Here is a 22,843-nt window from a genome sequence, read left to right as displayed (position 1 = left end):
CCGGTTTGTCAAACAGTTGTTTGAAGTCGTGTTTGACCGTGTGAATGGGGGTATCAAACACGTTTGACAAACGTGTTTGACAACCAAATACCCCCGTTCACACGGTCAAACGCTACTTCAAACACGTGCTTGGCAAACCGGGTTCGACCGTGTGAATGGTCCTTTGTGTACAATACATCGTCTATTCAGTTGTTCTCGCAAAACGTTCCGTGTGAGATATTTGTTCACATGTATATATATATATATATATATATATATATATATATATATATATAATATCCATTCATATGGTTTGCCAGATGGATGAACATTAACTATTCGATTCAAACGCGTGTCAGAATGATGACGTAATGGTCACGTGACTCTGGCCTCCTTGACGACAGAAAATAATATTCACATTCTGAATTACATTAAGCCCCTTTTGCTGTGCCCTGAAAGAAGTGGGGGGGTTTGTCCCTCCATTTTTTGGTAGGCAAATAAATGGCCAGACAGGACCTCAAGTGGAACTACAGAAAGTGGAAAGGTAGTCCACTGTGTAGTGACGTCACACGGCCGAGATCGAGTGCATACTTCGGGGGAAAAGCACAAGAGGGGCCCAGGTGCTCCTTTCCTTCTCTCCCTTACTCCCTCCTCCTCCTCCTCTCCCTTTTTACTTTCAGTCTATTTTCCCTGTTTCCAGTCTCCTGTCCCCTCCCTCTCCTTTCCTTCCTTCTCCCTTTTCCTTTCCCCTCTCCTCCCCCTCCCCCCTCTCCTCCCCCTCCCCCCGTGTACACCAAACGGACTCTGCAACCCACACGTGTATAATACAGCCGCGTGATGATTATGTATTATAATATTGGTCGGCTGGTGGATGTAGAAGCGTGCAATGTAAAAACTCGACATTTGCAGGAACTAGTCACAACAAATGAAAAAAATAATAAAAGAAGCCTCCTTGTTCAATAAAACTTAATCTTCTCGGAAAAAAATATTGAGTCTAATTTGATCCTTAATTACATTTATTTATTCATTTATTTTGTCACGTGATTGTGACGTCATGTATGAATGAACTATTCTTGTCAGATAAAGGAAGTGGGGGTTGGAGGACTTGGAAAAAATTGAATTATCCCCCTTCTCCCCTTTCACCCCATCTTTCTCCCCCCTACAGACACAATAATTAAACACGTAAACGACTGAACTAGTCGGTGGTAATGTTCAATAATGACTACATGAGAAAGCTTTGAAATGACGAATATAGCAACGAAATCTTTTTACAATAAAAAATGAACGACATTTTCTTAGAATTAAAATCTGCTTTAAAATGCATATCTAACATTTCTCCTTCCTCCCACAGTCGAATAAATAGACTTATCTAGACTGAAATGGCTGTGGAGTGGAGATATTAAATCTGATGACGTCATGTCGCACGTACCCCCCAGGAGATGAGTTGGGGTTGTTTTATACGAAACATGGAGTTGTTTGTGTGTGTATATATATATATATATACATGCAATAAAATATAAATAATGAAAATGTCATCTGCATTGAAAATAGCTCTGTAGCCATTTTTTTGTGATTTCTTCAACCCTTGATCGACGTTTTTTTTTTCTCTGTCCATTGTAATGGATTGGATTGTAATCGGGAAATATAAGAATAATCTATTAAAAAAGAATCACATTCTATTATGACCAAATTACTCCCAAAATTGAAAGTTTGATGTCATTTCATCGAACAATTTTGCTGTAATGTTGATTAAATAGAATGAACCAAATAAGTACCTTGCCCGACATCGAGCGGGCGAGGGGAGAGGACAGGCAGCATTTGAACTGTGGATGTGAGTGGAGTAAGGAAAACATTTTTGTTAACTTTTATGCTCAAAACGTTTTTGTACGTTTGTGATGTTGGTTTGATTGTGGTGGTGGTAGTGATGATGAGGGGAATTTTTTTTTTTTTTTTTATTTTTTTTTTTTTATTTTTTTTTGTGGGCTTAGGTTTGGGGTTGGGGCTTAGGTGTGGGTTTTTTTGGGGGGTTGGGGGCTTAGCTGGGGGGGTTTGCGCGAATAATGATGTGGGAAGGACCCGTTTTAAGAACTGCCTCTCTTGTTGCAGAGTGCATTCGTTGACGCTCTCTTGCCAGTCTTTGGGGGGAGGGGACCTCTACCCTCACTACTACCACCACAACCGCAACATCTTCCTCCTCCTCCTCCTTCACATCAACAACAACAGCAACAACAACAACAACAGTTGACAACTTCCCCACCCACCTCACTCGCGGCTGCTGCAAGCGGCGGAGGGGGGGTCGTCGCCGCCGCTACAACTACCGCGGTCGCAGCCGCCGCCGCTGCCGCCGCCGTTGCCGCCGCTGCTGCTGCTGGGGTGTCCGAGAGCGATCGCTTCCGCCCGCACGTGTGCATGGTGTGCGGCAAGCGCTTCAAGCTGAGCCACCACCTGAAGCAGCACTTCAGGATCCACACGGGCGAGAGGCCGTACGTCTGCACCAAGTGCGGGAAGGACTTTTCGCAACAGAGCAGCTACCACTACCACATGAGGCGATCCTGCGTGGAAGTGGCCCAAGCCGCCGCCGGTCACACAGCAGCAGCAGCGGCGGCAGCGGCGGCGGCGGCAGGAGGAGGAGGAGGACCCGAGTCGCCTTCGGCAGGAGGAGGGGGAGGAGCTGGAGACGGTCACCTGCAGTACTAGTTGGTGTTTGACAGGCAGGGCGTCGGAACTGTTGTTGGTGCAGTGTCTGGGGGGAGGGGAGGGAGGGGGGGGGGCTGGGATGCATACACTAGGGCATTGGGAGGGTAGGTAGTGTGTGTGTGTGTCTGTCTGTGTCTGTCTGTCTGTTTGTTTATTTATTGTAACTGATGAACAGTTTCACCAAGGCATTGATGTCTGTATTATTATTATTTTATATATTTATTTATTTTACTATTTCCTTTATCTTTGTATGCTCCTTTTGTCAGTGCAAGGATTGGGACCAGCTGACACTCAGACTGAAGTATGTCTCTCTCTCTCTCTCACACACACACACACACACACACACACACACACACACACACACACACACACACACACTGTCACTGTTGTTACTCATCCTATTATTTCGTGCCTTTTACACACACACACACACACATTAAATTCTTACATTTGTCTCTTGTTTTATTGTAGGAAATTGTATGTAAGTGTGTGGGCTAGGTAATGTATTGGTTCTGTACACATTAAGCAAATACACAAAGGTGATTGTTGATGTACCACCACAGTGAAGAGGAATTTTGCATTGTGTGGTGTGACAGACTTACTGGAAATAAATTATCCTTCTCATGTCAGATGCATTAGTCTGTGTTCTGGAAAGTCAGTTCGAGTAGTATTGAACTTCAATTCCTTTGGCCTAGTATTGTATACTATGCAGCAAAGTTGACCCATTTATAAAGAACATTTTTCACTGTGTGTGTTTTTCCATACACATCTGTGCGCTTACAGTGTATGTTTTGGACACACACACACACACACACACACACACACACACATACATACATACATACATATATTCTACATAAATATGTGCAGATGCTATAATCTTTCATTAAGGTTTTATATGTAAATGTGCACATGTATATTTGTAGATTTTGGTTTATGGAAAATAGCACTAATGCATGATTTAGAATGGATGTGAACATACACACACACACACACACACACACACACACACACAGTTTCTTGTGAAATGTTTTCTGTTTTGTGATTTGTATACTTGCACAGTAGTAGATTAGTATTTGTTCTATTTTTAGATATTACAGGTCTTTTTTATGGTTTGTAGTGTCGGCATTTTTTTTTTCTTTTTTTTTTTGCAGTGAAGAAGGTGTTGGAAAAGGAAATGTTTTCGGAATTTTTTTTCATGTGAATCCGTTGATCATTGGTCATTCTTGATACGCCATTTCTGTATCACAATGGTAAATGGTGCTCTATAGTATCAAAAGCAAACACTTGTCACTGTGGAAGGGCAAACTGCAGGGTGACTGAAAGAAAATAAATAAATGAAATAAAAAATGGATTAAAGCTCTTACAAGGCAAGTGGCATGGCTGGAGTACAGGCAACTGTGCACACAAGAACAACTGGAAATAAATGTGAGAGAGTGCAAGCAAATGAATCTTGGGCTTTTGAAGAATGCAAATATAGGCATCTTCATCTGGAGTCGCCGGGAAGAACTCTGCATGTGGTAGCGGCGATATTTCTGCGCATGTGGGGAAGCAGGTTGACTTGGTAGGATTGGTCAAGTCTAAGTGATTAGCTGGTAGATTTATAATGTAAGTGTGTTTTTTATTGCTGTTTGTTAAAAACCCACTTCAAGGGTAGAAGTAGTCTTAACTGAATAAATGGTACACTAGCAATGAGAGGAATCTACAGAGGTGACTTATTGATGCTGCACTATCCCCTAAGATAGTTTGGGTGTAGCTGGTGGTGGTATGATTATGAAAGTAAAGGTAATTTCAATGCACAAGAAGTACAGTATGTATGAAAGGGGAAAAAGCCAAGAATGGGATAGATGGGGGGGTGTGAAAGGAGCCTCGGCTAAAAAAAGACATGTTTGTTGAGCATGGAAGATAGAGCCAAGAAATAGGTGCAGGTGGAGAATTGTTGCAAATGGGTGATAATTTGACACAAGGGATTTCTCCATGTCTGAACTGTTTAGCCTAGGGGTGGACAAGGACAGAGGATTACCATGTATATGAAACAGTGTGGGTAAGCCATCTTTGGCTGTGGATGTGCTGTGTCTTACTGCAACGCTCTTAACCCATTAAACTCCGATGACAAGATGTCTTGTCATTTGGTCAAATAAAACAAAAAATCATAAAACACCAAAATGTTTGATCAAACACCAGAAAAATATGACGTCAATCCTCGCTTCGCTGCGAGCGAAGCGAGGATTGACGTCATATTTTTCTGGTGTTTGATCAAACATTTTGGTGTTTTATGATTTTTTGTTTTATTTGACCAAATGACAAGACATCTTGTCATCGGAGTTTAATGGGTTAAGCCACGTCATTGGGTGAGGGGAGGGGGCAGGGATTGGTTGGAGGATGGGTGTGTGCCTTTGCTGGTTACCTCCCTGATAAGGGGGAACCCTGTTGGTATAGATAAACGTATTAAGGAGAGGGCGTTGCAATGTAAGTAGGTAGTAAGTAGTAGGTAGCAAAGTAGAGGATAAGGAGGGAAGATACGAACTCTGAAGTGAAGATAGTTAACGTAATGAACAGGAACAGCAAAATTGAAGATGAAATGAGCAATTAGCATAATAATAATGCAAGTGAGATGAATAGGACAGGCTTCAAGGATAGTAAGAAAAAGTTGTACTTTTAGGTTGGGTATACGATGATATGGTTTTACGTCACAAATTCCTCCCTGCCAGGAGGCTAAGGTGGTGCCCCTTACAGATGACTTTATAGTATGGAATTTAATGAACCATGCCCTTGGTTCAACCTCACCAGAGGCAGGGTTCGAACCTCCATCCCCACGACCATGGCTGTAAGTAACGATGTCCTAATTCGCAGGACCAGCAAGCTTGGATATATGAAACATGAAAAAGTGGTTAGTGGTATGAAAGTGAGAAATAAAAAGGACGCTGTAGAAATGTAGTAACTACACAAAATGGGAGGGAAATCTGGAATCGTTGAAAAAATGTATTAAAACAGAAAATTAGAAGGAAATCTGGCTAAAGTGGCAGAAGGATAATGAAGGAGAAAACTGAACTTGGGTGTTGGAAGTTAAAGCAAATTTTCAAGATAATTGAGGAGGTGTGGCTGCTCACGATTTTTTAAAAATCTCTGCAAGAGGGAGAACTATATAGAGGTCCTACAATGTACTCACCACCCTTGGGGAAGGAGGGCTGGGTAGTGCTGGAGAACAAATTGAGTTTAAAATTCCCTTGGGAATGTTTGCGGGGGGAAATGGGGTTGAGGGGTTGAGATAGCATGAATTAGGTTTTAATATATGTGTGTGTGTGTGTGTTGATGTATATATATATATATATATATATATATATTAAACATATAGAGGAGGAGCATTGGTACATGAATGTAATTTATTATTATTATTATTTTTTATTATTATTATTATTATTATTATTATTATTTTTTTAAGATAGTGATGATGTAGTGGGTGAAATAAAGTTTGATAATGTATTGGGTTTGGGGGTTGGGGAAGAGGTGGAAACAAGATAATTGTATTGTGTTTTGTCAACTGTAACTGAAGTTTCCATCTTTGTGGATGATACAGTAGTTTGCCGAAAAGCTGGATTTATAGATAGGGGGAGGTGTAGTCAGGATTGAAAGATCATAGAAATTAATTTTATATTATATATATATATATATATATATTGGAGATAATTTTTCAGTCATGGAAGATTGTTCTATGATTGGTCCATAAGGATGCCATTAATGCCCCTAATGAATTGATTGTTTAAAACTTGTATGCCATGCAAGGGAAGATTTGGAATCTATAACCCCTAGTACAGGGAATGAGATTGGAACGGATAGCGCTCGACAAAATGAATATCATACCATATATTGCATACCATAGTAAAGATTATTAATTAGAACAGTTTTTGTATGGAACAATGCATTGTAGTTGCAACAAATCTTGAAACTACAAAATTAAACTTTTTTTATATTTTGGGAAGTTTTTGTGTGTTACGGGAGCTGTGTGTGTGTACGCACAGATATACCAAATTGTAATATACAGAATTAGTGTTATGTTCATGGGGTTGTGTCTATATCTTCAATTTTTGAACAATTAATTTTTGTTGTTTGCTTGAGTTTATATATTTTTTTAATTTGTTGCACAAATTAATGCATCTTATGTTGAAAGCCATGTTTCTTTACATCCTTCAAATGCGTGCGTGCATGTGGTGGCGGTGGTGGTGGGGGAGGATTACAACTCCTAGGAAGTGCTTGCTAACCCATCTACCATATATGTAAAAAATGTGAGGCATGGGAGTTGTATACATTCACGGTAATATGATGTAGATTTACGCAGATAAAAATAATCATTACGCAGTGGGGGCTCAGGTTTGGGTATTGTTTAGAGGTACCAGACTCGGAGAGATGGAACCCCATAGGTGCATCTCCTCTTTATATTACTTTTTTTTATATAAAGTACTCAGAAGACATGCCTCAATTCTTTGAGACACGAAGTGGGTCACTGGAAACTATATCTGGAATGTAAGATGTGATTATTTTTGTTCTTAGTTAAGTTTACCGTAGGGTGTAGGGAGGCAGTAAGTAGTGTTGATGTATTTGTAAGGTTGGGGCAAAGTGTATTGAGGCGTAAGGGTTGGATGGTGTTATGACAAGATGTGCTTGGAAATTTTTTCTCATTTCAAAATGTGATTTATGTGAAGGTACACACTTGGAGAACAGGAAACATTTACCAGTTGCTGGTATATTTGCGGGTATTTACGTATGCACGTCTTTGTGTATATGAATGTGTGTGTATTTGCTTAATGCACAGCGTAAGAGCAATGCTCGTGGGATCCTACCTGTGTTGACAATTATCAGACTACATTAGATTCCCTTATTATTTCTGCTGGCACAGTTTCTTTTAATTTATTCTGTAAATAATACATTGCAAAACTGAATTTCTTGACATCCTTCAGATGTTTACATTTTCTAAAGTTTCTTACTCTATTTTACTTGATATTCTGTTCATTCCATAGTAATAAGTCTTTTTCCACAACTTTTCATAGCTTTTAGTGACGACAGTCATGGTGCCTCTCTCTTTCTCCAATGTGAGCAATCACAATTTGCCTCTTTGAACGATCTGTTGGCTAGGCTGGGAATAACTTGTGTCTGTGATGGTTGTGTAATATATATATACATGTATATGTATATACACATACACACAGACACACATACTGCTTATAGGTTGGGGTAACATTACCCACTGGTAATTCATGGTTTGGGGAACCCTTTGTATGAGGAAAAGGTGTTAAAGGATCTGGCATTTGTGTATGCATGTGTATACCATACATATTACATTATATGTATGTAGACATGTTTGTATACACAGCACCACATCTATATATACATAATGTATATGTGTGTAGTTTTGTCATGTTACACTTGCTGGGTATATGTTTACTACAGGAGCAGCAGCTTGTTGGAATCTCTCTGTGATGACGGAATTGTAGGCTACACGGTTAGGTGGTTGCGGGCCTTAGTTGCGAGGTGCATGTGGAGAGGCCGGGGCCACCATGTCTGGCGGCGTGTCGGTGTAGTTAGATGTTATAGTTCTGTGGACAAGTAGGCAATGCCTGGGCAGGTCATGGGCGGTCCAACTGGCACGACACTAGCGCCCTGTGTAACGCTGCTGCCTCCTTGTTGCAGGCCGCGATGCAGGCTGCTGCTGTCTGGGCCGCCAGCCTGAGGGGCGGGGCTGCTGCTGCTGCTGCTGCCGCTGCTGCTGCTGTTATGACGCCTCACTCTTCGTCCATCACCACCTCGGCATCTTCTTCCTCCGGCGCTTGTTCCCTGGAGGTCACCCCCCTGGTGGACCCACGCCCCTACCCTTGCTCATACTGTGGGCGCAGGTTCAAGCGCTCGGACCATCGCAAGCAACATGAGCGTTTGCACACGGGCGAGAAGCCATACAGGTGTCAGCTGTGCGGTGCCAAATTTGCACAGCAGAGTGGGCTGCACTATCACCGCCTCAATGCTTGCACAGCCATCAAGGACATCAAACACCAGCAGGAGCAGCTGCAGCACCAACAGGAGCAGCTGCAGCACCAGCAGGAGGAACTACAACAGCAGCAGCAGCAATAGACAGGAGCAGTTGGGTGCCTAGTTATTGGGTGGGCATTTTTGAAAGTTTGGCGGATTGAACTCGGTCAGTTCCTTTGGCTAGGACTGAAGCAGGTGGTGGTGGCGGCAGGAGCCGTTCCGCATAGCTGTCGAGATGGACGAGGATAGATAGGAAAAGAAAAATAATGCTGGTCCAGATTTTGGGTCTAGTTTGGAATCCTTGTGCCGGTATAGGATTGGTCCAGAGGATTGGTGCTGTCTGGTGAATGGCTGTCACACTGGCTGGGTGGTGCCGATGGCAGGTGGTAACGGGCGTGTCACGAGCCCCGCGACATTCACTCTTCTATTACAAGCTGTACAGGAGGTGGCTAGCAGGTGCAGGATTAGATTACATATCTGTGCACCAGGCTGTAGGTGCTACTTCTGTTTGGGCGGCTAGTCGAGGGGTGGGCTTGATAGCATGGGCATCAGCACAGCAGCATGGAGGTGCTAATAGGTGCTCGTTGTTTTATGTTGCAGAGTGGGGTGTTGGCCTCCTCCTCCTCCTCTTCCTCCTGTCCCTCCTCCTTGCATTACGGGGGCCTGGCGCTGCTCAGTGCGCCCTGGCATCCGCAACACCACCACCCGGACGACCGCCAGCAGCAGCAGCAGCAGCAGCACAGGCCCTATGTGTGCAACCTTTGTGGCCGAAGGTACAAACGCAAGGAGAACCTCAAGCAGCATAGCAGACTGCACACCGGCGAGCGGCCCTACATCTGCCTCACTTGTGGGGCTGCCTTTTCACAGCGCTGGGCCCTACACTATCACAAGATGAAGTGCACTGGGGTGGCTGCTCCGAGCTTGGGTGGCAGAAGTGATAGTAGTAGTGGTGGTGGTGGTAATGGTGGTGGTGTTGGTGGTGGTGGTGGTGGTACAGGAGGTGGAGCAGCACAGATCTAAGAGTGGAAAGAGGCATGACCTAGTGTGGGCAGTTGGGCCCCGTGTTGTTTTGTGTGCCACTGTGGCAGTGGCGGCAGCAACAGAATCTGGTGGTGATCCCCAGCCTGCAACTAATGCCTTTGTTCTGTCACCCCCTACAACTAACCTTTTGCTGAAGGTGCCAGCCGTTGTTTTGCCAAGGTGTTAATTGGTGATGGGCTTGCTACTACTACCGGTGCTGGAAAAGGTAAGGTCCTGACGAGACTGCTCTGTGTTGCAGGGGTCATGGCTGGCCATGAGGGCCCTGCAGGGCTGCTTGTCGGGGCCTCCGCCAGTGGGAGCCAGCGGACGCCTTCTCCCCACGTGCCCCTACTGCTACCGCTCCTTCACGCGACATGACTCTCTCAAGCAGCACCTCCGGATTCACACGGGCGAGCGGCCGTACAAGTGCGTCACTTGTGGCCATGCCTTCAAGCATAGGATGTCCCTAGTTCGTCACAAGACCAAGTGCTCGCCCCTGGCCGCCTGTAGCCTTCTCCCCTAGCGAAGGGCTGGATGAGATGGGTCCTGCTAGGTGAATGGATGATGATGATGTTTATGTTCTTGCTGGTGCTGGGCTGCCTCGGAATCTACCTGTGGTCCATTTCCTTTCGTAAAGTGGTGGTGGTGGTACTGGTGGTGGTGGTGGTGGTGGTTGCAGTGGAGGAAGTTAGCAAGACATTATATGGTGATGGTTTAAGAGCACCAGATGGGAGTGTTTATTAAGAAATTATGGTAGGTTGGTTGGTTGTCTGATTGGTTGGCTGTTAGGATGGCTGGTCGGTTGGGGCGGTGGATGACTTAGCTCCTCCTATGTTGCAGGAACAGCCATGGCTTGTCCAGCAGCCGATGGCGCTGACGGCGTTCAACGCGTTCTCCATTCTTACATCATCCGATGCTACACAACCTCATTCATCCTCCAGTACTTCGACAACTTCATCCCCATCAGTCGTAGGAAGCCTTGCTGGACACCTTCAGCCTCCTCCTCCTCCTCCTCCCCCTCCGCCACACCACCTACAACATCACCATCTGAACGTGCCCGTTGCCAAGAACTACATCTGTCCGTACTGCAACCGTGCCTTCAGCAAGCACGACACTTTGAAGCAGCACATCCGGCTACACACGGGGGAGCGTCCTTATGTGTGCTCCAAGTGTGATGCGTCATTTTCGCAGCGCTGGGGCCTGCATTATCACAAGATGAAATGCAACGGTAGTGCACACACCCAATAACAGTGACCAGCAGCACAGATTTTTGATTGTGGGCCCGCGTAGACTTGAACGGGCCGCTGATTGAATGCCGAGCAGATGGGGGTTCGCGAACTTGCCTGACCATTCACGAATGTTCACTCCAATGAGAAGAGTTGACCCTTGAGGAAGTTTTTGTACGCGTCATCCCAAAGCGTATTGTGTGTTCTTCAGGTGTATTTCTGTATGCATCCAAGGCTATACACAGTTCTTTTGGTAGTGCAGGTGATGAGTTACGTGTGTGTGTTTGGAAGATATAGGACATACTCGCATGTGTATATTGATATATTGGTATATAATGTACATGTATATTTAATTTGCTTGCACACGTGTGTATGTATACATTGCGTGCGCACACACACCACACACACATGCACACACAGTGTATATATGTTTATATTGAGAGCTTGGTGGACTATATGCTTCCATGTGTAAGTGATATATATATATATATTTTTTATTTATTTATTTATTTATAATTTTTTGTGATTGAAATGTGTATTGCCATGTTATCGTATGCTGTTGTACACATTCATGGAGGTACATGTGTATACATGGAGATGAACATATACACAGCTGTAGATGCACATGTGAATATAGTCTTTATTTATTTATTTATTTATTTTTTATTATTTTTTGGCAGATGTTAGATTGGTGCATATGAAGCTGTTGGAGCACATATTTTATCATATTTATTTGATTTGATTGTGTGTATATTTTTATTATTATTGTTATTGTTTTTATTTTATTTTTATTTACTTTTTTTATGGCCAGTTTAGAAAAAGGCATACTCCTTGAAAATATGAGATGATTGTTAGGTAAATGTGTAAAACAAGACTATTTTGCAAAGTGGAAGGATGCAAGGCTACAAAAGACAAGCACAAGGCCATAGAGGAGAGGAATTGGCCGGTTCCGTATCCAGTTGGCACAAAAAGGCCCTGAAGAAACCGGGAGTGGTCCGTATTTTGTTCACCAGGAGAGCATGGAGCAAAAGGGACGAGGGGCGGGCTGGATGTGGTAAGGTTAGACTCCTGACAAGCGTGCTCTGTATTGCAGGGGTCTTGGCTGCCAATGAGGGCCTTGGAGGGCTGTATGTCGGGGCCCCCACCACCCGTAGGTGCCACAGGACGCTTCCATCCTGTCTGCCCCTACTGCAGACGATCCTTCACACGGCAGGACTCACTCAAGCAGCATCTACGGATTCACACGGGCGAATGTCCCTACAAATGCATTATATGCGGGCATGCCTTCAAACACAGGACGTCTCTCCTCCGCCACAAGAGCAAGTGTACCACCTTGGCCACCTACAACCTCCTTCCCTAGCAAAGGGCACGAATCCCGGGGTCCTGCTAGGATCGTAAAATTTTGAGGTGACTAGTTCGTGTTTCCTGCTGTTGTTCGGCTGTCCTTGGGCCGGTGCTCTTTATGTACGGCCACATTGATTGGGTCCTCTTGCTGTGGTAATGGTGGTGGACTTGACTCTCTTCTTGCGGTGACGGCATTTGGTTTGTGAATTGCAGGTGGAAATGTTGATAAAGATTGAGTGGAAGATTGGTTGGGGCGGTGGATGACTTAGCTCCTCCTATATTGCAGGAACAGCCATGGCTCGCCCAGCAGCCGATGGCGCTGACGGCGTTCAACGCGTTCTCCGTTCTTGCGTCCTCCGATGCCACACAACCTCACTCGATCTCCAGCACTTCGACAACTTCAACAAGATCAGGCAGAGGAGACCTTGCTGGACACCTTCAGCCTCCTCATTCTCTTCCCCCTCCTCCTCCTCCTCCTCACCGTCTGCAGCATCACCGTCTAAATGTACCCGTTCCCAAGAACTACGTCTGCCCTTACTGCAGCCGTACCTTCAGCAAGCATGATACTCTAAAGCAACACATCCGGTTGCACACGGGGGAGCGACCTTATGCATGCACTCGGTGCCAACAAAGGTTTTCACACCGTTTCAGCCTGCATTGTCACAAGTTTAAATGCCAGGGGCCAACCGAACCTCCTCCTCGTACCAGCGGCAGTAGTATCGGAGGTGGCGACGGCCGAAACTGAGGTGGTGGTGGTGGTAGTGATAGTGGATGAATTAATACTTGAGGTCTTGCACACTGCTAACGCAATACTTCAGAGAGACCGTTACAAAAAGGCGTGGCCATTGGAAGCACTGATGTTTTGTGATGTCTCCAAGTTGTTCCTAGACTTTAACTTGTTCCTCGCATTCAATGACTTACGTAGGTCATTGGTAAAGCCAGCTGTGCATCTGAGAGTGAGGCCTTTTTTATGTTCTGGCTTGTGCGTTCCTTTCCAGTTCTGGGCAAGATGTTGTGGGCTTGTGACAATTGTTCCATTTGTTGTTACGTGTGGGTGCTCCGTACAGTGAAATGGCAAATGTGGCTGATAAAATTTGTGTGCTAGTAACCAAGTGAAACCGTTGCGATCTACATGTGAGGTTGGGAGTTTGGGTTCGTTCGTTGTCCTCCATATTATTAGGTGCTGTGTCAGTTCCTTGTGCCCTTCATCGTATAAGGCTGTGGGATGGGAGGCTGCGTATAACAGACAAGAGAGCCACATGTGATATGACTTAAAAGGAATTTGTACGAGGGAGGTCCAGTGTTATAGCTGTGGTAGGTCGGGTCCTTTACAAATACTGGTTAGTCTTGGCTGATGGACGGTTTGTGTGGATTAGTTGGTAGGTAGGTGGGCAGCAGGCTGGTTGGGGCGGTGGATGACTTAGCTCCTCCTATGTTGCAGGAACAGACATGGCTCGCCCAACAGCCGATGGAGCTGGCGGCGTTCAACACGTTCTCCGTTCTTGCACCCTCCGATGCGACAGAACCTCATTATTCCACCAGCACTTCGACAACCCCATCCTCATCCTCATCCTCATCCTCGTCAGTCGTAGGAAGCCTTGCTGGACATCTTCAGCCGCCTCCTCCTCCTCCTCCTCCTCCTCCCCCTCCTTCCCACCACCTGCAGCATCACCATCTGAACGTGCCCGTTGCCAAGAACTACATCTGTCCGTACTGCAACCGTGCCTTCAGCAAGCACGACACTCTCAAGCAGCACATCCGGCTGCACACGGGGGAGCGGCCTTACGTGTGCTCCAAGTGCAACCATGGCTTCGCCAATCGCGCGGCCCTGCGGAGACACAGATACCTTTGCCTAGGGAATGCTCAGCAGATGGCATAGCTCATACCCACAGAGCAACAAGTCCGTGTCATGAATCCTGCTGTTAGATCGGTGTGACACCGTGGGTGTATATTGCACGGGTACCATCTGATCATTTTTTTTTTTTTTTTTTTTTTTTTTTTTTTCTTCCCCCAGGAGTTGCATACCCCAGGCTCGATAAATCAAAGAGCCGACTGTGAGCATAACGCATAGCGAGTGTTGGTAGCAACACTATTCGTGATATCAAAGTGACTGGAGTGCTTGTGTGTTACCTATTGGTGATGTGATGATATACTGGTGTGGTGATGAAGTATAAGTGATGTGATGATAACCCTGACACTCTCCCTCCCCTTTACCTCCTTCCCCTTCCCTCCTTCCCATCTGCCATTTCCTTTCTGCTTCATGGCAACAGGAGCCCATGCCCAGTATCCTCTCAAGAACTGTTATACTAAGTTGAGGGGGGGGGGGACTTTATTCCAACAGGTGATGGATGATTTTATTGAGCTTGTAGGAACCCTAGGATCTGTCTGTACTCTTTCTCCTCCTCCTCCTCCTCCTCTTCCAAATGTCTTCTCTTCCTTCCACCCCACTTGTTAATTCTTCCTCCTCCTGTCCCCCTCCTCTCCATTCCTGCCCATCACCCCTTTGTTCCTCTCCTTTCATTCCCCCCCCCCCTCTCTCTCTCTCTCTCTCTCTCTCTCTCTCTCTCTCTCTCTCTCTCTCCTCTCTCTCTCTCTCTCTCTCTCTCTCTCTCTCTCTCTCTCTCTCTCTCTCTTTTTCATGTATTGCCTACCTCTCCTTCCTACCTCCTTCACTACTGGTATTTACCCTCTCTTTAGTACTTTCAACTCCTCTTTACTCCACCTTTGTCCATCTTCGTCCTGCAAACCCATTGACTCACGGGAATGTATCCTGTTGCTCGGCAAAAATAGCCTGGGCTGTAGAAGTTCATTAGCAGTGAAAAAGTTTATAGAGGTTGGTACAGGATAACCCATTTGCTGTGCCCCCTGCCCCCTATCGGGGCTTCTCTCGGAAGAATTAATAATGCTAGGCAGGAGCTGACGTAATACAAATAAATTGAGTTGTGATGGAAGGTTTACAGACTAATTTCACTCGTCTTTCTGTTTCGTGTCGCTTACAGTACCATGCTTTTGGTAGATGTTATTCTTTTGTTTTGGACATGTTAGGTTCTCTGTGTGAGCTAAGTTCATTCATGCTATGGCTTGGCAAGTCGTGTAGTAGTTTTTCGTAATGACAAAGCTGCCATATTGCCATTTTTGTTTTATTATTTGAAAAAAATATGTATAGATAGATTTTCCTTAACTTTTATTTTTGTATCTCCTTGCATAAATGCCCACCTTCAACATCCATCATTGTTTTTGGCCATAACTGTGTGTTTAGGAACCATGCCCAGTAAAAAAAAAAAAAAAAAAAAAAGTGATAATAATATAAAATAAAAAATAGATAAAATAATAGATGAAATAATCCCCCTTCCCCCGTCAGTATTGACGTTCTTGACCGCTGGCGCTTGGGATCATGTCCGAAGATGCGAAGACTAGATATAATAGGATCTTGATCAAAGGGGACGTCAGGCCCTGCGGCCGAATGACATTGTCGAGCGTCACCACAAAGAAGACGCGACTATGTTAACCACTTTGTAATTTCTCCCTAAATCATACGACTGTCTGGGGTTACCTTCAGTCGGGTAAAAGGTCGTGGCAGCAGCAGCTGGAATTGTAGTTTGATCTCGGCAGTGAAATTGTTCACGGAAATTGTTTTTAAACCGTGAAACGTTAGGGCTTCCTTTGGTTGAATAAAACTCACTTAAGTGGAATAAAATTCTCTCTCTCTCTCTCTCTCTCTCTCTCTCTCTCTCTCTGCTGAATAAAATCATCAGGCATTGTAAGTCAATTTTGGGAAGTATGGTACTTTTATCAATGGGCCCAAGGTTGCCTCTCCCACCTCTCCCACTCCCTCCTCACCTCCTCCCTCATCCCACTTGCCTCTTCCTTCCTTCTAAAGAAATAGCATGTGAAGATGTAAATATTATATAAAAGAGTATGTAATTATGTCAATAAATTTGCGTTATATACCTCTTATTTTGATTAGCCCGGAAACTATTCTCCCCCTCACCATTAACCCATTAAACTCCGATGACAAGATTCCTTGTCATTTGGTCAAATAAAACAAAAAATCATAAAACACCAAAATGTTTGATCAAACAGCACCAGAAAAATATGACGTCAGTCCTCGCTTCGCTTGCGAGCGATGCGAGGACTGACGTCATATTTTTCTGGTGTTTGATCAAACATTTTGGTGTTTTATGATTTTTTGTTTTATTTGACCAAATGACAAGGAATCTTGTCATCGGAGTTTAATGGGTTAAGGCGTGCCAAGTTAAAAGAAGACATGCCGCCAGGTACGTAAGGTGCTTCAGACCCCACTGTACTATTCTGGAAGACCAGAAGAGAATATTTCTTATTTGCTGTCGGAAATGATGAGAATTATTGTTGCTCGGAGAGGGAAGGGTGGTTGCATGGGGGGCATGTACTGAGAGACATTGAGGGATGGGATGTGAGTGAATCAACGTGTTCCCAACTGATGATGTGCTGGAAGGCTGGCTCAATATTGAACATAGTACAGAAAGAGTTGAAGGTGAGCTTTCAGTAGAAGGTAAACCTGGGTAATGGAAGTACTCCTACAGAATGGACATCAATTCACATCAATTCATCGGTACAGAGAAGAATGACTAAAATGATACATGGACTCAGAAATTTGCCTTACAAAGAGAGGCTTAGGCATCTTAACTCTCTGGAAAGACGCTGAGTGCGGGGTGATTTAATAGAGGTGTTCAAGTGGATCAGAGGCTTTAACAAGGGTGATGTAAACAAGGTCATCATATTAAAACAACAGGGCAGGACTTGCAGACTTAATGGTTATAAACTGGACAAATTTAGATTTATAGAGGAAATAGGCAAAAATTGGTTTACTAATAGGGTGGTCGACGAATGGAATAAACTTAGTAACCATGTAGTAAGCGCTGAAGCTATCAGTTGTTTTAAGAAACAATTAGATAACTTTATGAATGGGGCTGATGACAGTTGGTGATGGATACGGAGCTGCCTAGTGTAGGCCCTATGGTCCTCTTGCAGTCTCCTTCATTCTTATGTAACCCAAAGCAGAATAAAATTGGCTGGCTCTCATAAGAAAGAAATTATTTATTTTGTAAGCTATAAAGCCCAATAATACGTATGGACACGTTTTGTACAGTGCTTCTCTAGGGGGTCGGGACTTTCCTGGAGGTACAGGGGCACCAAGTGTGCGATGAAAATTGATTTCGAAGTAATATATGTTGGGTAACCAGGAGAGAGGAATTGTAATTTTAAAACCCATTAAACTCCGATGACAAGATTCCTTGTCATTTGGTCAAATAAAACAAAAAAATCATAAAACACCAAAATGTTTGATCAAACACCAGAAAAATATACGTCAGTCCTCGCTTCGCTTGCGAGCGAAGCGAGGACTGACGTCATATTTTTCTGGTGTTGGATCAAACATTTTGGTGTTTTATGATTTTTTGTTTTATTTGACCAAATGACAAGAATCTTGTCTGGAATTTAATGGGTTTAAAGTATAACGTTCCAGATCCTTGGGATTTGATATGTCAGCTTTGTCAATATGATGGTACGTATGTATAAAAAAGAATATCAGGACAACATAAAATCGGTACAAAGGGACTAAAGAAAGTTCCGAGAAGGACCTAGGAGTAATTATCACCAAAGCTATGTCCCCAGACAAGCATATAAACAAAGCAGTTGGAGAAACCTACAATTTACCAAGATCAATAAAGGTGGCTTCTAACTAACTGGATGAAGTAATGTTAAAAAAAAAAAATGTTAGTCACACCGATACACTATGGACACCCAGTACAAAAAAGAATATAAGGAAATTAGTGGCTACCTCTCTTATAAAGGGAAAAAAAGCCTTTGGTATATGTAGAAAGAATCCAAAGAGCAACAACAAAGATGGGCTCAACACTTCCAAAATTTACATAGGAACAAAGATTGTCTAAACTGGAACTACCAACCCTGGAACAAAGAAAAGAAAGAGGTGACCTATTGGCCATTTACAGAATCATGAAAGGCATGGAAGTCTTTGACAGAGAAGACTTACTAAAGTGGAAAAAAAAAAAAAAAAAAAAAAAAACGAGGGGACATGAAACTGGGAAAGGATAGTTATAGAAGAGATCTAGGAAAAATGGCCAGTGTAGTGGATGTCTGGAACAAAGTGGACGATACAATGGTATGTGGAAACGCCATACAAGAATTTATGAACAAACTAGATGTCACGAGATACAAAGATGAGTCACTACGAGCATATCTCCCCTTGCTGTATAATACAGCTAAGCAAATATCTGTGTGTATACATATATATACACTGACAAATTGTGTGAGAGTTCTTCCAGTAGAGAGGAGAGCTTGTGACCAACAAAGGTGTTAGGCAACATTTACACCAAGTGAATCTAATTGATTCAATTCACAAAGAATCAACACGATTCATGAATTGTGTCGATTTGCCTCGGTAGTTTCAATGGAAATTGAGTCAATTCAAATCATGCCTGTTGTAAACAGTTACACTGAAACTAGTGTGTCGAGTCAACAGGATTTGTGAATCTTATTGATTCTTCATGAATCGATTCTATCCGCTCTGTAAACGCAGCCTAAGTCGACTCAACTCTCCTCACCCTCTCAGGTGAATAAAGTCATCTGTTTATAAGTAGAATGAAATAAGAGTAATCACTAGTATCTTGAGGAGGTGGTGCCCCAATCTGTATAGAAATATCTGGTGTTACTCGTTACAAAATCAGCGAAGGTTGTCGTCACAATGAGTGTTGTATACCTCGGGTCTGCTGCGATTGGAGCGTCAGACTCGACCCATTCTTACCATGTAGGCTTTTGCTTTGGAGAATACCAAGTTAATTTATTCTTTTGAAGGGGGGGGGAAATAATAATAATATATATTTCTTCTTCTTAGGCCAAGTTATAGCTCAGAGTTCATTAGCAAGACAAATAAGCAGGAAAGCATCCCATTTAAAAGATAATACGTCAATGAGATCTCAGCAATCTGTTTTGTTGGTATGTTGGTCACTTTATTACTAATTCAGCAGTCTAAGTTGGCCCCCTGCCCAGGGTGAAAATAACATCACCGCTATGCAAGGCGGTACCCCAGTTCAGGCGGGCAAAGTGTTGGGCGTATGTGTAAGGTCACTATAGATTGTGCCAGATATGAGCTCCGAGCTCTGATTTGGGAGGTTAATCACAAGTCCAGCACATGGTCCAAGAGTACGGTGAATCACACTTGCACACAATACTGTACACAGAGTAGGACGATTGAAGGATATAGAGATTAGGCCTAAATTGAAATCGTTTGTGGGTGTGTACCTAGAATCGGTTGGAAATTAAACGGCGAGACCCCATGAACATTACTTCTTTCATGTAGACTTCAAGTAAATACATTTTTTTTTTTTTTTTAAGTGTAATTTACAGGAGAGGAGATGGGTCTCAACTCCCGGTCGCCTATTATCAACTTTAAATTGAAATGAATTTATTTTGTCTTCTAGTACAAGTGGTTGTATTTGTGCATAAGTGTGTGTGTGTATGTGTTTTGTATGGCATATGTGGTATATGTACGAGTACAATAAACCCTCAATAAAATTAATTTCAGGTAAACATCCTTAGTGCCAACAGAATTTCCCTGTTAAAAAAAATAAAATAGTAGATAAAAAGCCACCCATTTGAGACATACATGTTTCTGAACACTTCAGTTTATAAGGTGATATTCTCTACATCTTATAAACTGAATTTTGTGATTAATCATCAGTCCCCCGCCCCCCCATTAGTTTGGTATATTGAGGCTTTACTGTAATTATGGGAAAAGCTGAATAAAAGTCGTAGGTCTTCCATCATTGAAATTTATTAAACCATTGGGATTATTAATGTGTTATGTATGCTTTATTTAATTTTTATGTAGACATACGGAAAGCCATGTTCCCATTGATGGGGTCCAAACACTTGAATATGTAAAATGCTTTAAGAAGAAATTAATTTCGAAATCAATAAATAAAACTCGTGTTTTGAATGTGTTTTTAGATCAACACTATATTTTATATCCTCTTGCATGTTTTTGGAGGTCTTTGTGCTAGAATGAATGGATTGTTTCATATAGGTGTTTGCTTGTAGATGAACTTGTTATACACAAGTAAATGTCTGTGTATAAACTATGCATGTGAAGGAACTTGACTTTAGTAATTTTGTTGTTGGGGAATGTGGATAAAGTTTGGATTCAATGTGTTCTTCAACGTGCGTAGAGGATCGTTTTCCATTGTCAAATCAAATCGCCCAACGATGTGGTTGGTTAATATTAAGTTATCGTCAGGTGGCAGTGGTTTAGCCAGTGGATTTGATTGTAGACACACTACCATCTCAGCCTTGTGATATTGCTTTGTATTTATCCTCAACATACGTAGTTTAATTTCATTATATTATTTTTTCCCTTTCTTGAAGATATTTATTATAATTTCATCTAATTTTATTTGCTTACTTTTTGTTTAGTGGTGTATTGTATGTTTAATTTGTCCAAAGTTTTCTGCAACCCTCCCTTCATTAGCAGAATTGAAATATTAAAACTGTAGGTGAGTGTAGATTGGGAAATTTGAAAAATTAACAAATCGGGTGGACCTTAATTTCACCTTTTGACAACACGGAAGTTTGTTTACATGTATACAGGACGTATAAAATATATGCATTAACTGTAAAACGCAACATAATATATATATATGTATATATATATATATATATATATTTATATATGTATATATATAATATATATATATGATATATATATATATATACACACACATTGTAACATGCGACTGCATTACTATATAGGTTCCTTTTTTTTTCTTTTTTTTTTATATATATATCCTCTTAGAATGTGGCGAGAAATGTTAGTTAAGCTCCGATTATGCCGAAATGTAAGATACATATAAATTAGTTGGGGAGGGGGTGTCCTTTGTATTAAGTGTCGTCAGGAGACGGGTCCTCTGCCCTTAGTGAATTAGGGAATCATGCTAAGGATGGTAACCTTATTTATTTTTTCCTCTTCCCCTTCGGTAGTAGACGGATATGATTTCGGTTCTCAGAACTGTCAGGCCAGGAGACGACATGACGTCATGCGAGCTACGTCGTGTACAAAGTATAAGCACACAAATAAATAAATAAGCTGATAAATGAATGAATTGATAAAAATGAATAAGAATAAAAAAAAGAGGCATCAACCTCGATTTGAAAATGATGTTTATGCTGGTGGTGTTGCGTCATCTCAGCCGATGTGACGTCACTGGTGGTGATGACCTTCCTCATCTGACACTCCCCTCCTCTCTCTCCCACAGGGTGACGGAGGAGGGGGTGGTGGTGTTGGTGGTGGAGGAGGTGGTGGTGGAAGTGGTGGCGATGACGAAAGTGGTGGTGGTGGTGGCGACCGAGGGGCACGCCCGGGCGGCTGGGCGAGCGGCGGAGAGGAGGACGAGGGAACCGCCTCCGCCACCGCCGCCGCTCCCGCCGCCGCCGCCGCCACCGCTACTGACGGAGGAGGAGGAGCTCCGGCCGAAGTGGCCCCAGCTTCTGCCTCCGTCGTGGTGGTGGTGGACGGCGTCGAGTCTGCGTACCCGGGTCGCCATCACCACCATCACCACCATCATCACCACCATGGACCAGCGGCCGCGTCGCACTCGCAACAAAGTTCCTCCGCCTCTTCCTCCTCCACCTACGCCGGCGAGTACTCGGCCGCGGCGCCCCTGGGCAGCGGGGACGCCTTCCCCTGGCAGCACCACCAGCAGCAGCAGACCCACCACCAGCACGACCAGCACCAACGTCCTGACGTAGGGCGAGGTGCCGCTCTCTGGTCCGGCGGCGGAGGCAGCAGCAGCAGCGGCGGCGGCGGCGGTGGCGGCGGTGGCGGGGGGCCGGAGTACAAGTACAACCCCCGAGAGGCGGCGATGGCGGTCCGCCACGAAGCCCTGGAGAGCTTCGTTGCCGCAGCCGCAGCTGCGGCAACTGCGGGCGGTGGGGGCGTTGGGATCCAGGGCGGCGGGGGGGCTGGGGCCGGGGCCGGGGCTGGAGGGGCCGGCGGTGGGGGCGGGGGCGGTGGGCTTTTGATGATGGGCGGGGGCGGGAAGGACCCTCACATCTGCCCTTACTGCGGGAAGGCCTTCTTCAACCGGGGCCACTACAACGACCACGTCCGCGTGCACACGGGCGAGAGGCCCTTCCCGTGCACCTTCTGCGGGAAGAAGTTCATCCAGAGGTCCCACTTGAACACCCACGTGCGCACCCACACGGACACGCGCCCGCACACCTGCCCCGCCTGCCAGCACGCCTTCAAGACGCCCAGGGCCCTTCGCATCCATCAGGCACAGTGCCTACACGCGAGGGCGTTTCGGTAGCGCGCCCACGGGAGGCCCCCACGCCCATCGACACGGTGACAAAGAGACGTACATATATACATACATACACGTATGCATGTGTGTGTGTGTGTGATAATTGTATTCAGCCGGATTCGAGGGGGGGGTTGAAATTTTCGCCCCTTCCCTTGTCTCCCCTCCCCCCTCCTGGCTGAATGAAATAAACTGAGATTAGCCAGA

The 22,843-nt window shown here is 44.2% G+C and overlaps 3 protein-coding genes across 12 annotated transcripts in view; all 3 read left to right on the top strand.

Annotated features, from left to right (window-relative positions):
* Nucleotides 1-22,843, top strand: part of LOC143031107 (uncharacterized) — a 202,836-nt gene that overhangs the window by 91,983 nt on the left and 88,010 nt on the right. Inside the window, exon 5 of one of the 10 annotated variants that reach the window (XM_076194556.1) lies at nt 8,362-8,796. The exons of 8 other annotated variants lie outside the window; for them this stretch is intronic. In XM_076194556.1, coding sequence (XP_076050671.1) covers nt 8,362-8,796 — 435 coding nt within the window. Of the gene's footprint in view, nt 1-2,085; nt 2,692-8,361; nt 8,797-22,843 lie in introns of those variants that run through there. One more of the 10 variants, XM_076194549.1, reaches the window with a different exon arrangement.
* LOC143031111 (uncharacterized) lies at nt 8,693-15,579 on the top strand. Its single transcript, XM_076194558.1, has 2 exons — nt 8,693-8,825; nt 13,726-15,579. Exon 2 carries the CDS (start codon nt 13,753-13,755, stop codon nt 14,161-14,163), a length of 411 nt encoding a protein of 136 aa, XP_076050673.1. The 5' UTR covers nt 8,693-8,825; nt 13,726-13,752; the 3' UTR covers nt 14,164-15,579.
* Nucleotides 10,963-12,564, top strand: LOC143031114 (uncharacterized). The gene is made up of 2 exons (XM_076194562.1): nt 10,963-11,202; nt 12,034-12,564. Exons 1-2 carry the CDS (start codon nt 11,164-11,166, stop codon nt 12,298-12,300), a joined length of 306 nt encoding a protein of 101 aa, XP_076050677.1. The 5' UTR covers nt 10,963-11,163; the 3' UTR covers nt 12,301-12,564.

The sequence above is a fragment of the Oratosquilla oratoria genome, chromosome 12 (genome assembly GCF_046742065.1).
Source record: "Oratosquilla oratoria isolate Oo_2021 chromosome 12, ASM4674206v1, whole genome shotgun sequence".
Lineage (NCBI taxonomy): Eukaryota > Metazoa > Arthropoda > Malacostraca > Stomatopoda > Squillidae > Oratosquilla > Oratosquilla oratoria.
Note: the sequence above shows the minus strand (reverse complement) of the source record. Positions and strands in the feature narration are given on the sequence as shown.

Bases quoted from the DNA above. Each gene is read 5' to 3' on its own strand.
- LOC143031114 (XM_076194562.1), top strand. From the start codon at position 11,164: ATGCATCCAAGGCTATACACAGTTCTTTTGGTAGTGCAG. The intron at 11,203-12,033 runs GTGATGAGTTAC...TCTGTATTGCAG, and splicing joins CAGTTCTTTTGGTAGTGCAG to GGGTCTTGGCTGCCAATGAG.
- LOC143031111 (XM_076194558.1), top strand. From the start codon at position 13,753: ATGGAGCTGGCGGCGTTCAACACGTTCTCCGTTCTTGCACCCTCCGAT.